The 16001-nt window shown below is 37.3% G+C and overlaps 1 protein-coding gene across 1 annotated transcript; it reads right to left on the bottom strand.

The window, feature by feature from the left end:
• Window positions 1–1152: 1152 nt before the first annotated feature.
• LOC121637756 (mitoferrin-2-like) lies at window positions 1153–13439 on the bottom strand. The gene is made up of 4 exons (XM_041982007.1): window positions 12956–13439; window positions 7062–7290; window positions 6869–6925; window positions 1153–3338 (listed from the first exon to the last, which is right to left on the bottom strand). Exons 1-4 carry the CDS (start codon window positions 13295–13297, stop codon window positions 2755–2757), a joined length of 1212 nt encoding a protein of 403 aa, XP_041837941.1. The 5' UTR covers window positions 13298–13439; the 3' UTR covers window positions 1153–2754.
• Between the last annotated feature and the right edge of the window lie 2562 nt (window positions 13440–16001).

A 16001-nucleotide genomic window follows, 5' to 3' on the forward strand; every position in this document is an offset into this window, starting at 1 on the left:
ACATGGTCAGCAACAATACTCAGGTAGGCTGTGCTGGTTAAACCAGGCCACGTTGGTACTAAGGGGACCAAAGTGGACCAAGAAAATCTCCCCCCACCATTACACCAGCAGCAGCCTGAAGCGTTGATCCAAGGCAGGATGGATCCATGTTTTCATGATGTTTCCAGCAGATTCTGAGTCTAGCATCTGAATGTGGAGCTGAAATGGAGACTCATCAGACCAGCAACGTTTCTCCATCTTCTATTGTCCAGTGTTGGTGAGTGTGTGTGAATTGTAGCCTCAGTTTCCTGTTCTTAGCTGACAGGAGGCACCCGGTGTGTCTTCTGCTGCTGTAGTCCATCTGCTTCAAGGCTGGACGTGTTGTGTGCTCAGAGATGCTGTTCTGCAGACCTTGGTAGGAACCAGTGCTTACTGGACTTCCTGTTTCCTTTTATAATCCCCAACCAGTCTGCCCGTTCTCCTCTGACCTAAACCAGACATTTTGGTCCAGACAACTGCTGCTCGCTGGATATTTTCTCTTCTTCAGACCATCTCTGTAAACCCTAGAGATGGTTGTGTGTGAAAATCCCAGTAAATACTCAGACCAACAACCATGACACATTCAAAGTCACTTAACTCCCATTTCTTCTTCATTCTGATGCTCTTTAATAAATTATGTCAGAACATTTTTAAATAAAACAAAGTAAAATTCTGTCACATTTCCCAGAAGTATATTCCCAACAATCATAGGTTTTCTTTCTCTCCCATTTCCCTTAGTGTAAACTTTAAAAAACAAGGATAAAATTAAATTAACAGCATACAGTAAAATCCATAGTTGTACACCATTAGTTGTAATGCCTCAGCAGCTCTTGTAACCTTGGCTCAGTTTATTACAGGAGCTTAAACACACTCAAAAGTTGGCATAGATGAGTGAAAAAGAGATTAAATCATCACTGCTGGTTGTCTGTATAAAAAAAAACATTAATACACGTTGATGGAGCCACCTTCAGCTCTTCTAAATGAAAGTAAATCCCTCTGTTAACAACCGTCTGCTGGATAAAATCTCATCTGAAGACGCCATCTTCACCATCTTATCAAGTATTTGTGGATGTTTTTGTTGCATCCCATTAGAAAGAAAAGAGGGTGAGGAAAGAAGACACGTAGACACGTTAATAGTCTCTCAGCGCTTGGAGAGCCAGCACCAAGAGAAGACCCTGCTTCTGCGAGGAGCTGCCTTAGCAAGTTTATTTACAATTCACAAAATACAGGTGTCACCTTTAAAATCTCTTCAAGCATTTCACATTAGTGTTGTCACTGACAGACACGTTTCCTCCACTTTTCTCTCTCCATCGTTTGGTTTTTGGTTTCCTAACTTTAGATGTATTCTGTGCAACTTTGTTTCATTTAATGGCTTTAAAACGTGCGTACATCTGAGGATGTGTTCGTGGTTGTTGTGCGTTGACAGTACGGCGGCTAACTGAAGGCATGAGTCAGACTTCCTGTTCACTGGGTTTATTTAGTCGGATAAAGAAGCTGCTTTAAGTGCTACGATACTGTGCAGTTTTTTAAAAAAGGTCATTCTGACTAAAGAAAAAAAGTTGATCTTTGGGAGCCACAGGATCAGGAACCAGACAGCTGTGAGAACCAAAAATGCTGATGTAGTAGCTTAAAAAAAGACTTTTACTGTTCCATTTTTATCTGTTAGGAATTAAATTCATGTCTGCATTGTTTTTTCCTTGAACAGTGAAGCTCAGCTCCACCTGCTCCACCCAAACACTCAACTTTCTGACTGCTCAGAACTAGTAACTTGCATGTAATACAAGCTTTATTTTCTACATTCGTTTCAAGTTTTTGTTCATTGCTCTGAGCAGTTTAAGGCTTCCAGACAGGACCGACTCTGTAGCAATGTGCAAGAGAAAAAGCTGGATGATTCCCCTCAAAGTTCTTCCTCCATTATTTGGACATTTGGCCTCAGAAACCTCTGGACTTGTCTTCATAATGAAGCTAAATACTTTCAAAAGGAACAAACTGATTCTGCATCATGCAGCTGTTTTTTTTTTTCCAGTGTTTAGTTTAGTTGTTTAAACAGAGCAGCGCCCCCCTCTGGATAAAAGATGAGCTACGTTTACAGCTCACCTTAACTTGTCATGATCGGGACACACAGGAGCGATGGAGCTTTCCAGGGAAATGAGTATTTTCCTACTGTTGAACTTTTTATAATTCCTGGGGGGTGTTGGGCCAAAAAAGAAACTTGCATTGCTACACTGTTTATAGAAAGAGAGCAGAAACAGCTCAGAGTCAGCACTTCACCCTCTGAGTCAGCTGCTGGACCTGAAACATGTTCCTCTGAAGTGCATCTGGGTGGGAAGACATGATAGTTCCTTACATGCAGAGAAACCAGATTAAAGACATCTTCCACAATCTGCATTCTCCTTAACACTTGTATTTAATGGGGTAAACTCTGCCTCTGAAGGATTTCCCTTTTAAGTTAGCCAATAAGTGGAGTTTGTCATGAGGAACAAAGAAAATTTTAGCCAGAACTTCCTTCTGTTTCATATTTCCAGGTCTCATTCAAATAAATGACGTTCTGTATCCTGAGATCTGATGAGAAGCTGTCTGACTGAACTGGTTCAGATATCATCAGAACTGATATCCGTAAATAAGAGAGACTGACTTTTTCTGCCATGAATTAAGTGCTTTCTAAACCTCAGGATGTTTAGAAATCAGTACAGATATCAGTGATCACTACCGTTCAGTGACCCTCTGAGCTGATGTTTACTGGTCTCCATCCCGGTCTCCACGCAGCCGTCTCTGGTGCTGCCGCTTGGTGATGATGTATTTGAAAAACTCGTAAACAGACCAGCTGATGGCAGTGGAGGGCATCTGGTAGATAATCCTGGCCTGGACACCCTTGAAGAAGGCCGGCATGCCTCCCATTCTGTAGACAGTCCGGAAGGCCTCGCCCAGCCCAGAGATGTAGCGGCTGCCGGGGCCCGAGGCGGCGGCTGCTCCGACCGCTCCGGCTGCCTCGGCCTGGACCACGTGAATGGGCTGAGCTTCCTGCGTGTTGAGGAGGGTCTTACAGACGTCGAGCGGTGTGGTGGCAGCGGCTGCCAAGGCGCCGGCGAGCGCGCCAGACACGACGTGGGAGGAAGGGTTGTACTGTCTGTGAGGGTTGAGAAGTTCCTGCAGGTACTCGTAGGTCATGAAGTGTAGCGCCTGGAAGGGCACATTCATGGTCAGCTGGGTGGTGTAGCTGCGGTAGAAAGCCGTCGCACCCTCCTGTCTCAGAACAGAACCCATGCAGTCCAAAACGCCGCGGTACGGCGAGTTAAACATCTGCATTCGCTGCTTGACAACTACACAGGGAGTTTACAAATAAACATAAATTAATAAATGAAATCTTACCAGAAGAAAAGCAGAAATATGCAAAATATGAAGTGAAAATAATAAATCATTGTTTAAAGTGCTCATGACACAATTTAGACTTCATGTAATTTTGCAATACAATAATACAACATGATGAAATTGGTGGTTCTGTGCAGTTAGAAGTCAAACAGGCTTGTTGTCACGCAAATATCCAACGTTGAAAAGAGCTCCGCACCAGTGGTTGGACATCCCCCCACCATGTTGTGACGTCAGCGGGGAACAGCTTGCGGCTGGCTAACCATCTACACACGTGATGTAAGCGGCTGGAAACATGCATAACGGTTCCAGTACATCAAGCCTGGTTTGTGTGGTGGATCATCAGCTAATTCCAGTTCAGGAGAGTGGCGTGGTGCTGGGAAATATGGTGGAGGACCAAACCGTATCGAGCGGACTTCCTGACCACCCAGTCCGACTCTGAGTCAGAGATCGATGGTGGAGAGGCGAACAGGCGGCAGGGGAGCACAGGTTGGTTGACGCCCGTGTTAAATATGTTATAAATAAATGATCTGTTTTTATTATATATTTGTAAAAGTAATTTATTTAAACCTGATTTTCAAATCAAATCATTGTAGTGTATTTATATTAAAATTTAAATATTTAGCCGATTTTCAATAACTTTGTCAAATAAAATCATGAAGCCTTGCTGGACCCTGACTTTCCCTACAACGACATGACTTTTCATTAAAATTAGTTTTAATATTTAGTGTGTAAAGAACAGAGAAAATACGATCATTTCTACCTGTGTGGCCAGAGGCGAAGAGTTGGACAATAAAGCTGCTCGATTATGGGAAAAATGATAATCATGATTATTTTGATTGAAAGTGAAATCTCAATTATTTAACACAATTAGAGAAAGAGAGATGGGTGGGGGCGGGGCAGCCAGTGTGACATTTGAAGCTTGTCTGTGGTAATACAGACTAGTTTCTTTCCACCAGGTCCCCGTAGCTATTGTTTGTCTCAGACCAGCAGCTTTGTTCTGCCTGGTGCATCCATCTCCAGTAGACTGGATTACTGTACTGGTCTTTTAACAGGACTTCCTAAAAAGAGCATTAAACATCTGCAGCTCATCCAGAACGCTGCTGCTAGAGTTTTAACCAGGACTAAGAGATCTGAACACATCACACCAGTTTTTAAATCTTTACACTGGCTTCCAGTTTATACTGGTTTCCAGTCAGTCACAGAACAGATTTTAAAACCCTTCTGCTTGTTTACAAATCCCAGAATGGTTTAGGCCCAGAATACATCTGTGATATGTTCAGAGAATATAAACCTAGCAGAGCTCTTAGATCCAAAGACTCTGGTCAACTAGTCCAGACCAGAGTCCAGACTAAAGATGGAGAAGCAGCATTTAAGCTGTTATGCTGCAAACAAATGGAACAAACTGCCAGTGGAGATTAAACTTTCCCCAAATGTAGACATTTTTAAATCCAGGTTAAAAACATTTCTTTTCTCATGCACCTATGCATGAAATCTGCACGGAAACTTTTTAACTTATCTTGCTTTAAAATCATTTTGATGTAATTTATTATTTTATTGTGATTATGTGTTGATGCCTTTTACTATTTCTAAATATCTGTAATGTCTTTGTTTTATGTAAAGCACTTTGAATTGTCCTGTACATGAAATGTGCTATACAAATAAACTGCTTTGCCTTGGTGAGATCTGGAAAAAATGACTCTGGAGACATTTTGGTTTCAGGTAGAAATCTACGTCAATGAAATCTAGCAAGACGTTTATGTACAGCTCTATGGTGCAGCTTGACCACAGGTCCATAGCATTGGATTGTATCCGGAACGACGTAAATCTAAAAATTGAACAACGCAAAATCACTTCATTTTTATGATTCTTGAAAACCCAGATGGTAATTGAGATTAAAATTCAATTAATCGCCCAGCCCTATCAGACACACAGGATGTTGCATTGTTCAGTTTTTAGATTTACAACGTTCCGGATCAGATCATGTGGAAGTATTCTGTAAAGGGTGGAGATGGATCAATGATGTATTTTACATCATGCTGGACCTTATAGGAATAAATGTTCACGTCATCATCAAGAAGTGCTGGAACCCAACCAGCTCACAGGGGTTCCTGCAGCAGCTGCAGAGGAACTCGAAGCTGCAGCAGACTCCTGAAAGGAGGCGGTGCGAGGTACAGAGAGGCTGGGGGGAAATGAAACCTCCGACATCGGCAGCACTGATGCTGCTGCAGGAGCAGAGACGTGATCTGAGCTGCTGTCACGAATATAAAGTTGTTTTAGTCTGATAGTAAGCTGTGTAGATTATCATGACAGTATCATCTAGCCTCACTCTTACTTGTGTCATGTTGTCTGGGTGTTTTCTAACACTTCAGGTTTTTTATATAAATATTCAGGCTGCGCAAACTGAAGTTTAGATTTAGTTTCTGTGGAAAACAAGGCTACATTTGTTGCTTCATACTTTATTTTGTAAAACATCATTTGATTAGGGCTATCAGCTTTAATTATAATAATATCATTATAATAAGGTAACTGTACTTTTAGCTGTGTAGTTAGCTATAAATGGAATTTAAGTTTACATGTAGCGATCAAAATTACCACTAGTCGTTGTTTTTGTGTCTAGTTATAGAGTCATGACCGTTCTAGTGTTAAAATAAAAAGATGTCTTTCTATTTTCCAGTTTTGTAGGTGCTAGTGTGATCTGTGAGAGAGCATGACAACGGGGAGAGTGTTTGCTGTCAGGAGCAGGTGAAGCAGAAAACTCCGAACGTGCTGTTTCACCATGTGTCTGAATGAACCAGCTCAACCTGCAATACAACGTGAAGGCTTGGCTCTAACCGCTCATGGGTAAACTAAGAAAAAACTTGTGTCTGCTACGAAGCTGCTGGCTTCCTGTTAACAGAGCTGACAGGCGTTCTCGCGCTGACATAAGTCGGTGCGCAGCGCCACAGTCCGTTCGGTCAAATTTCCTCGAATGCCAGGTTTTCATGCTTATAACTGCTTTATGCACACGCGCTTTTAGCTCTTAACAAAATCATCAGGAATCACTTTCTGGTTTATAAAACATGGCAAAACAAAAAGTCAGAATCGTGTCATGAGCACTTTAAAGCAAAAGTAGTTTAAATTCAACAGCAACTCTGCTTTTTTCCCGTTATATTACCAATAAACTGTGGCAACATTCATCACTTGAAATTAATTCAAATGATTAAATTTAATACAAAAAATTATCCAAATAATAAAAAAAATTCTCCTCTATCTCATTTTTTGTGATTACAGAAAATATGTTTTAGTGTCTGAAGTAAATCAACCTCTCTCAGTAACTCTATCTAACTATCATTAACAGCATGCAGCGCCACCAAGTGTCCTGATCAAAACATGCATCACATTTTCTGGAACTGGACGGAGCCTCAGACTCTAAAACTACACCGACATAAAATGTTCACTGTGCACGGTGTGCTGTGCAAAACAGAGGAGTTGGAGGTTTTACCTTCAGCTGGGTTCATGATGGCGTCGTGCAGCACGGTGGCCATGCAGCCTGCAACTCCTGCACAAAACACAAGAGGAGAAAGTTAAAAACTTCCAAACAGTCTTTGGTCCACTCCGGAATCAGCTCATTTCCCAGTAGAGTAAACATGATGCCTTTTAATAACATGAGGTTTGAACATCACAGACCACCTCACCATTTGCAAAGTGGCTGTTGGTGCCAGGATGAACAGCATCGCTGAGCGAGAACTTGATTTTCTCGTAGCAGGCGAAGTAAAGAGCGTGGGCAGGTCCTGCACCCACCGCCAGCACATTCACTCCCCTGATTGGCCGCCACAAACCCTCAGTCCGGATGATCTGTCGCAGGGCATCCATCACGTTCCTGTACCGTGCTCCTGGTTCAGGATGGAGGCTCTGCATGCGAGTCTAAGGCAGCACAAACAAGTACAAACAATAATTCAGGTTAATCTCAAACACAGACTCAACCACCCGTCCTTTAGAGATCAATCAGCTGACTACTTGAGTATTCACGAGATTGTCAGCGCCTTCATGATGGTGGAGTAAAAGCCATTCATTTCACTCCACACTGTGTGGGATTTCATAACACTGACACTTCCAAACAAAACACATCAAGAGAGTTGTCATCTAAATCTAAGAGGTCGGCTACTAAAAACCTTTTTATTCTATATCTAACAGGTGGGTTACTGCACATAGACACAGTTCAAGCCACAATTAAAGTGCTGCTTAGAGCCAAAAAAGACGTGTCTGTCTGCTGCTGGACAGGGACAAGAGACGTCAGCCAATCTGTGTGTGGACTAAGAAACAAACAGGTTACCATGACAACAAAATGGGAAAAAGATTAAAAACTAACTAAAGATGCAGCCATCTCTGAATAACTTGTAACATGAAATATTTGACTTTCCACCACATTCAGTGTCCATAAAGCAGTCTTCCTCACAGCCAACGTTACACCCTCTGACGGGACACTGCCGCCCCCTGCAGGGCAACATGGACATTCCCTTTTTTTTTTTTTTCTAAGAAACATGGACATTCCATTTTTTTTATTTTTCTAAGAAACAACATGGACATTCCCTTTTTTTTTTTCTAAGAAACAACATGGACATTCCTTTTTTTTTTTTTTCTAAGAAACAACATGGACATTCCATTTTTTTTTTTTTTTCTCAGAAACAACATGGACATTCCTTTTTTTTTTCTTTTTCTAAGAAACAACATGGACATTCCTTTTTTTTTTTTTTCCCTAAGAAACAACATGGACATTCCTTTTTTTTTTTTTTCTAAGAAACAACATGGACATTCCTTTTTTTTTTCTTTTTCTAAGAAACAACATGGACATTCCTTTTTTTTTTTTTTTTCTAAGAAACAACATGGACATTCCTTTTTTTTTTTTCTAAGAAACAACATGGACATTCCTTTTTTTTTTTTTTTTTAAGAAACAACATGGACATTCCTTTTTTTCTTTTTCTTTTTCTAAGAAACAACATGGACATTCCTCTTTTTTTTTTTTTTTTTTAAGAAACAACATGGACATTCCTTTTTTTTTTTTTTCTTTTTCTAAGAAACAACATGGACATTCCTTTTTTTCTTTTTCTTTTTCTAAGAAACAACATGGACATTCCTTTTTTTTTTTTTTTTTTTTTAAGAAACAACATGGACATTCCTTTTTTTTTTTTTTTCTTTTTCTAAGAAACAACATGGACGTTCCCTTTTTTTTTTTTTTTCTAAGAAACAACATGGACGTTCCTTTTTTTTTTTTTTCTAAGAAACAACATGGACATTCCATTTTTTTTTTTTTTCTAAGAAACAACATGGACGTTCCTTTTTTTTTTTTCTTTTTCTAAGAAACAACATGGACGTTCCTTTTTTTTTTTTTCTTTTTCTAAGAAACAACATGGACATTCCTTTTTTTTTTTTTTTTCCTAAGAAACAACATGGACATTCCTTTTTTTTTTTTTTTTTTCTAAGAAACAACATGGACATTCCTTTTTTTTTTTTTTTTTCTAAGAAACAACATGGACATTCCATTTTTTTTTTTTTTCTAAGAAACAACATGGACATTCCATTTTTTTTTCTTTTTCTAAGAAACAACATGGACATTCCTTTTTTTTTTTTTTTTTCTAAGAAACAACATGGACGTTCCTTTTTTTTTTTTTTTTTCTAAGAAACAACATGGACATTCCTTTTTTTTTTTTTTTTTCCTAAGAAACAACATGGACATTCCTTTTTTTTTTTTTTTTCTAAGAAACAACATGGACATTCCTTTTTTTTTTTTTTTTTCTAAGAAACAACATGAACATTCCATTTTTTTTTTTTTCTAAGAAACAACATGGACATTCCATTTTTTTTTTTTTTTCTAAGAAACAACATGGACATTCCTTTTTTTTTTTTTTTTCCTAAGAAACAACATGGACATTCCTTTTTTTTTTTTTTTTTCTAAGAAACAACATGGACATTCCATTTTTTTTTTCTTTTTCTAAGAAACAACATGGACATTCCTTTTTTTTTTTTTTTTTCTAAGAAACAACATGGACATTCCTTTTTTTTTTTTTTTTTTCTAAGAAACAACATGGACATTCCTTTTTTTTTTTTTTTTTCTAAGAAACAACATGGACATTCCTTTTTTTTTTTTTTCCTAAGAAACAACATGGACATTCCTTTTTTTTTTTTTTTTTTCTAAGAAACAACATGGACATTCCTTTTTTTTTTTTTTTCTAAGAAACAACATGGACATTCCATTTTTTTTTTTCTTTTTCTAAGAAACAACATGGACATTCCTTTTTTTTTTTTTCTAAGAAACAACATGGACATTCCTTTTTTTTTTTCTAACAACATGTACATTCCATTTTTTTTCTTTTTCTAAGAAACAACATGGACATTCCTTTTTTTTTTCTAAGAAACAACATGGACATTCCTTTTTTTTTTTTTTTCTAAGAAACAACATGGACATTCCTTTTTTTTTTTTTTTTCTAAGAAACAACATGAACATTCCATTTTTTTTTCTTTTTCTAAGAAACAACATGGACATTCCTTTTTTTTTTCTAAGAAACAACATGGACATTTCTTTTTTTTTTTTTTTTTCTAAGAAACAACATGGACATTCCATTTTTTTTTTTTTTTTCTAAGAAACAACATGGACATTCCATTTTTTTTTTTTTTTTTCTAAGAAACAACATGGACATTCCATTTTTTTTTTTTTTTTCTAAGAAACAACATGGACATTCCTTTTTTTTTTTTTTTTTTCTAAGAAACAACATGGACATTCCATTTTTTTTTTTTTTCTAAGAAACAACATGGACATTCCATTTTTTTTTTTTTTTTTCTAAGAAACAACATGGACATTCCATTTTTTTTTTTTTTCTAAGAAACAACATGGACGTTCCTTTTTTTTTTTTTTTTTCTAAGAAACAACATGGACATTCCATTTTTTTTTTTTTTTTCTAAGAAACAACATGGACATTCCATTTTTTTTTTTTTTTCTAAGAAACAACATGGACATTCCATTTTTTTTTTTTTTTTTCTAAGAAACAACATGAACATTCCATTTTTTTTTTTTTTTCTAAGAAACAACATGGACATTCCATTTTTTTTTTTTTTTTTCTAAGAAACAACATGGACATTCCATTTTTTTTTTTTTTTTTCTAAGAAACAACATGGACATTCCATTTTTTTTTTTTTTTTCTAAGAAACAACATGGACATTCCATTTTTTTTTTTTCTAAGAAACAACATGGACATTCCATTTTTTTTTTTTTCTAAGAAACAACATGGACATTCCTTTTTTTTTTTTTTTTTCGAAGAAACAACATGGACATTCCATTTTTTTTTTTTTTTCTAAGAAACAACATGGACATTCCATTTTTTTTTTTTTTTCTAAGAAACAACATGGACATTCCTTTTTTTTTTTTTTTTTTTCTAAGAAACAACATGGACATTCCTATGTGCTGCCCCTGGGAAATGGTAACCTAAAGCATGTGCTCACTCATTAAAAAAAAATAAATTAAAAAATCTTCCGGTCTTGTGTTTTTTTGTAAAGAGCTCCCTGATGTGAACCTCCAGCAGCCAGGACTCTTTTGGTTGCTGTGGCTGTTGTTTCATGAATGTCGTCTCAGGCCGGCATGGTAGCAAACGATGACCTCAGATGAATTTACCTGGACGTTTGCAGCCCATCATTTGCATTCACAAAGGATATTATCACGATTTATGTTTTCTCTTCATGTCATGTGAATTTATCCTCGAAGAGTCTCTACACTGCTGTTAAACAACAGGGTTTATTTTAACAAAAACATCTCGTCAACATATCTGTTGAACTGGCTTGTTTTCTACACATTAGTTTCTAATATAATTGGAGCAACATTGAAGTGATCACTATACAATTCTGTCAGCTGAGACATGAAGATAACAAATTCATTTGTAAGAATAATAAATCAAATAATCAGAGAAACATGGTTTTATCAGATATATTTTATCTACACATTAATGTAATCAAAATTTAGACTGACTTCCTTCTGCTGAAACACCACAAAATTCAGAAACACTTCCTTCTTCATATTCAGGGCTGACAGAGTCGCTCTGTTAAGACTGCTTTCCTCTTCCTTTGAACTACAAATATTTTACAACCAGGATTAAGATCCAGCTTGTATTTTAGAGTCTTTGTTCATCTTGATGAAGGGTTTATAAAAATAGAAAGTAATAATCTCAGTATTAATTTCTTTGAGACATTTTCATTCTCTGTGTCGGTAGCCAAAACAAGAAGCGGAAATAACTACATTTTCCCTTGTGAGTGATAATACTTTCAGACATTTAGGCATAAAAACAATTTGTTGCGCATGATGTGACTACTGCAACGCTTTGCAACAGAAATGGATATCATCAACAAGGATTATCAATCCAGACTGTTCTGCTATAAAAAAAAAAAAAAGAATGCTATGTTCTGTATGAGAAACCTGATGTTTCTCATACATACAGATGTTTGACTGCACTCTGCTCACACACGCTGCTGACCTGCTAATTCTTTTTTCCAATCATACAAGAAAAATAAACCACGTTTTACCAAAACATACAAGGGCTAAACGAAGTGCACAGATAAGTTAGTCCTAACCTTGACACAGACTAAAGACAAAATATATAATTATGTAGTTATAAACACTCAAACTGTCAAAATATGATTGGCTGGTACGTAACTGTACAGTACCACACCTCCTCATGCTGAGCCAATGCCAGCTTCATTTCCAGTAGTTCCTTCATCCTCATTCCACAGTTAGAAACTGATTACCGAAACTGTCTTTCTCAACCTAGTTTCCTCCTTTATGTGGTCTCACTGGACTTTCCACGAGACATCTTCCAGTATAAAGTAATGGTCCTGAGCATCCACATAGACTGACAAGAGCTCAGATGAGTCTAAAACCAAAATCCCTACAGTTATGTCAATGAATTGTTGTGTTCAATATCAAATACACATGTTTTTGAAGTCTTTGTAGTTTGAGCACTAACTTCTGCCTTGTCTTACCAATAACCCAGTAAAGTACAAACTTACTGGTTTTGTAAATGGGTTAAATTAGCTCATTTAAGGAAACAATGGTTATATTTCATTCTGCTAAAAGTCTGAAAATACTTTAACTGACTTATGTAACAAATCTGTCTTCAATATTATCAGAAACACTAGCGATATGGTACATGATAAGTAACGTCTACTGGGGATTAAAAGTATTACAATAATGTGTAAAAGTAAATGTATGTTGGCTAGTTGGGAAACAGTCCATTAAGTTAACCGGATAATTTACATTACTACTTTACATTGCTTTTCTGTCCTAAATGAACAAGGACAGATGTAATTGTACATATCTATTTTATAATTCGTCTTTAAACTCCTTGTCTTGCCTTGTTTAATGTCGGGGTTGGGGTAGTTAGTGAACTGACCTCTGTTAGCAAGGTTACCCATGTTCGCTTGTCGGCTAACGACAACTGAGCTCAGGCTTGTTCTCTGGCCTGTTGGCTCCTGGTTTACGCAACCAGCATGACATAAACTAGGCCCCGACATGCTTCGTAAAAAGCCCCGTTGTGAATTTCTGTGATACCTTAACACAGTCGATGGGGTACATTAGGCAGTGCTCCATGATTCCAGCCACGGCTCCTGCCAGCATGTGTGTTCTGGTGGCTACTCCCTGAGGCAGTCCTTCATAGTCTACTTCTGGCTCGAAGGAGGTCGAGGGCTCTGGACTTGTCCTATGCAGTACCGACACAAATTCCTGCTCCCCTGCCATTCTGGGTAAAAAAGACCCGGCAAATCCGCCCGTGGCATCTAAGAATCTGCCGCCCAGGATTTGAAACCCTGTCCCGGCTGTTGTGCCAGTGACCCGCCGGTCAACACCCGGTGTTTCCAGGGACGTTCGACGGGAAACGAAACCGTTCGCTTCCATTCAGACGAAAAACTGTCTGGCCTACAACACCGGCGGGGCGGCTGTTGGTGTGATCCTGCCGGTGAGTTACTGGGTAACCCAACCGGTTGAAGGAAACCACGGAGGTAGAAGAGGGAAGCCCGGGAAGGAATTGAGGTGGGCTGGATGGAACCTCAGTGGGTTTGTAAATTGGTACACTAAGTAATCTGATTCGCTAATACTCCTGTCAATCATTACCAGTCCGTTTCAATTGGACAGTTTTGTCTTATAATAAGGCGGACTCGTACAGCAGGCGCCAGGCGGAAGTGGGCGTTGACGATTTTGTAACAGGGTGAAATACAGGAACGTGTTCTACTCTTATTTAACACAGACGCAATATATATATATATATATATATATATATATATATATATATATATATATATATATTATATATTCTAATAATATTCCATATTATATGATTTAACTATGACTGTGGATGTATTACACAACTACAGTGAACAGGAAATTACGGTGGCCGGGAAGTGCAAAACAATAATAAATCGAGTAAAACACTTTTACATTGCCATGATGCACATTTCCATAATATAAACCATGTTTACAAAACAAAAGTACAATGCCGAAACACTTTTATCAAGGACTAAACAACTTTACATATCAGAAAAAAAAACACTTTTCCAATCACTGATGCAATTGCAAAACACTTACAAAGTTCTGAATACATTGCTAAAATACTTACCAACAACAAAGCAGCTTTACATTGACGTGAAACAATTTAACAATCTTCACCTCCACCTACGGGAGCTTACACACAATGCGTGAATGTGATTATATTTATCCACCACAGAGGAGGTAGTGTGTTTGAAATGTGTTTATGATTATTATTATTATTAACCAGAGAAGCAGGACTAGGAACTCACCAAGTTCCAGTGCTGAGTCACAAATTGTTCTGACTTTACTGCTTTATAGATGAACTTACTGTCTCTGCCACGTGATGAGACAAGATGTTCCCAGCATCAGTTGAGAACATAATCTTCTACTTTATGTGACTCCTTTGTGTAATATTTATATATAGTGCTCAGGAAGAAGTTCCTTCTAATCCTTGTCACACGCTGACTTCTATTTCAGTATTACTTTAACTATGTTATGATCACAGGCTGACGTTTCGTCAGTTCGTTACCAGTTCTTTAAAAACCTCAGCTAATGAATATGAATCATGAAAGTCTAATTAGGTCTTAACAGTGAAGCTTCGTAATAACGGAATACAGCTAGATTTGTCCACATTTGTGTTATTACATTGTTAACATTATATTATTTTTGTCAATGTGTTGTGGCTGGACTGTTGCTATCATCATCTGCAGAAGCTGACAAATCATCTCTAGTTTTATCTGAACCCCGGAGTTAAGCTAATCTCTCAGTTCATTTGACATAAATGCTACTTCTTGATGTTAGGGTGTGCTATTTAGCTATATCATGTCAGTCAAAAATTCATCAAATGTGAAAAATATTCAGTATTAGTAAATTCTCGTGATCAAAAGCAAATCCCAAATAATAATTTTAAAAATTATATTCACTTAGTTATTGATAAATACACTAGTTCTTACAATTTTGGATCCATTACTTGTGCTGGAACGAATGAAAGGTGGAAACCAGAGCCCTCGGTAAACTCAGAGTTGCGACACACTCGTTGACTCCTGTGTACAAACAATGGCGGCGATTTTCCGGGTTACTGGAGACCTTTAATAGTTCCAACCACCAATGGTTGGAACTATTATTCATTCGTTTTCAGAGGTAAGTCGATTCAAAATCAGTCATTTAAGTCACGAAAATGCATGTACATTCTGTCGGACACCCTGCATTAAAATAATTATGTCTGTTCAATGTGATAAGTTTTTGTTTAAATGTATTTTGTCTTTGTATGTTATAGATTTAGTCCTTTTACTCCATGTACTCCCAGCTTTTTTGTTTAGTTCGAATAAGTGTGGTCATATTATTTATTTCAGTTTATTGATCAAGCGCATTGTTATTTATAGATTCATAGAATTTGATGTTCAGTATGACTTGGGTTAGTGGAAACGTATTAAAAATGAATAAAAATGTATTTTTCTGTCACCTCTGTAGACATAACGTGGTACCTCATACAGTTTCTTATTGTTGCTTATTTGTGCAGCTATTGAAATCCTACCTGCCGACCGTTACAAGCCACCTCTTTCTCCGTTCAGGGTCCCTCAGGAATCCATACATTGGGAAGCCTCTCAGACTGGTTGGAGCATCCAAATGCTGCACAGTTCACCATGATTGACAGTTTTCTTGTCTGTAAAATGTTCTCATTACATAAAATAGAAAACCAGAGTGGTTGACCTGTTAGGAAATTATCCAGAGCCTACTGACTTCTCCATTAAATTTTATTTAAACTGTTTAAATCCCAAATTTCCCTGAGGACTCTCCAAATGGATTAATAAAGTATTTCTATTCTATTCTAAATATTTATTAAAACTGCCTTGTCCCCTTTTGCTTTCCATGTTTCACCAATAACTGACTAATAATCACCCAAATTTATTCCTAATTAACTTATATTTCACTGATTCCCTGTGCATCTTTATTCTCTCCCTATCACTGTTTTATCTTCCCTCTTTACTCTTTCACACATACTTGTTCACTTATTTGGTAACACTCACTGATATTAGCTCATGTTACAGCTGTTCTACATTTACGTTCTATAGCA

The sequence above is a fragment of the Melanotaenia boesemani genome, chromosome 4, assembly GCF_017639745.1.
Source record: "Melanotaenia boesemani isolate fMelBoe1 chromosome 4, fMelBoe1.pri, whole genome shotgun sequence".
In the NCBI taxonomy this organism is placed as follows: Eukaryota; Metazoa; Chordata; class Actinopteri; order Atheriniformes; family Melanotaeniidae; genus Melanotaenia; species Melanotaenia boesemani.

Excerpts from the sequence above, each read along its gene's own strand:
- LOC121637756 (XM_041982007.1), bottom strand. The coding sequence starts at position 13,297 with ATGGAAGCGAACGGTTTCGTTTCCCGTCGAACGTCCCTGGAAACACCG. Across the intron at positions 6,926-7,061 it reads CAACAGCCACTTTGCAAATG|GAGTTGCAGGCTGCATGGCC; the intron begins GTGAGGTGGTCT and ends TGTTTTGTGCAG. Across the intron at positions 3,339-6,868 it reads CATCATGAACCCAGCTGAAG|TTGTCAAGCAGCGAATGCAG; the intron begins GTAAAACCTCCA and ends CTCCCTGTGTAG.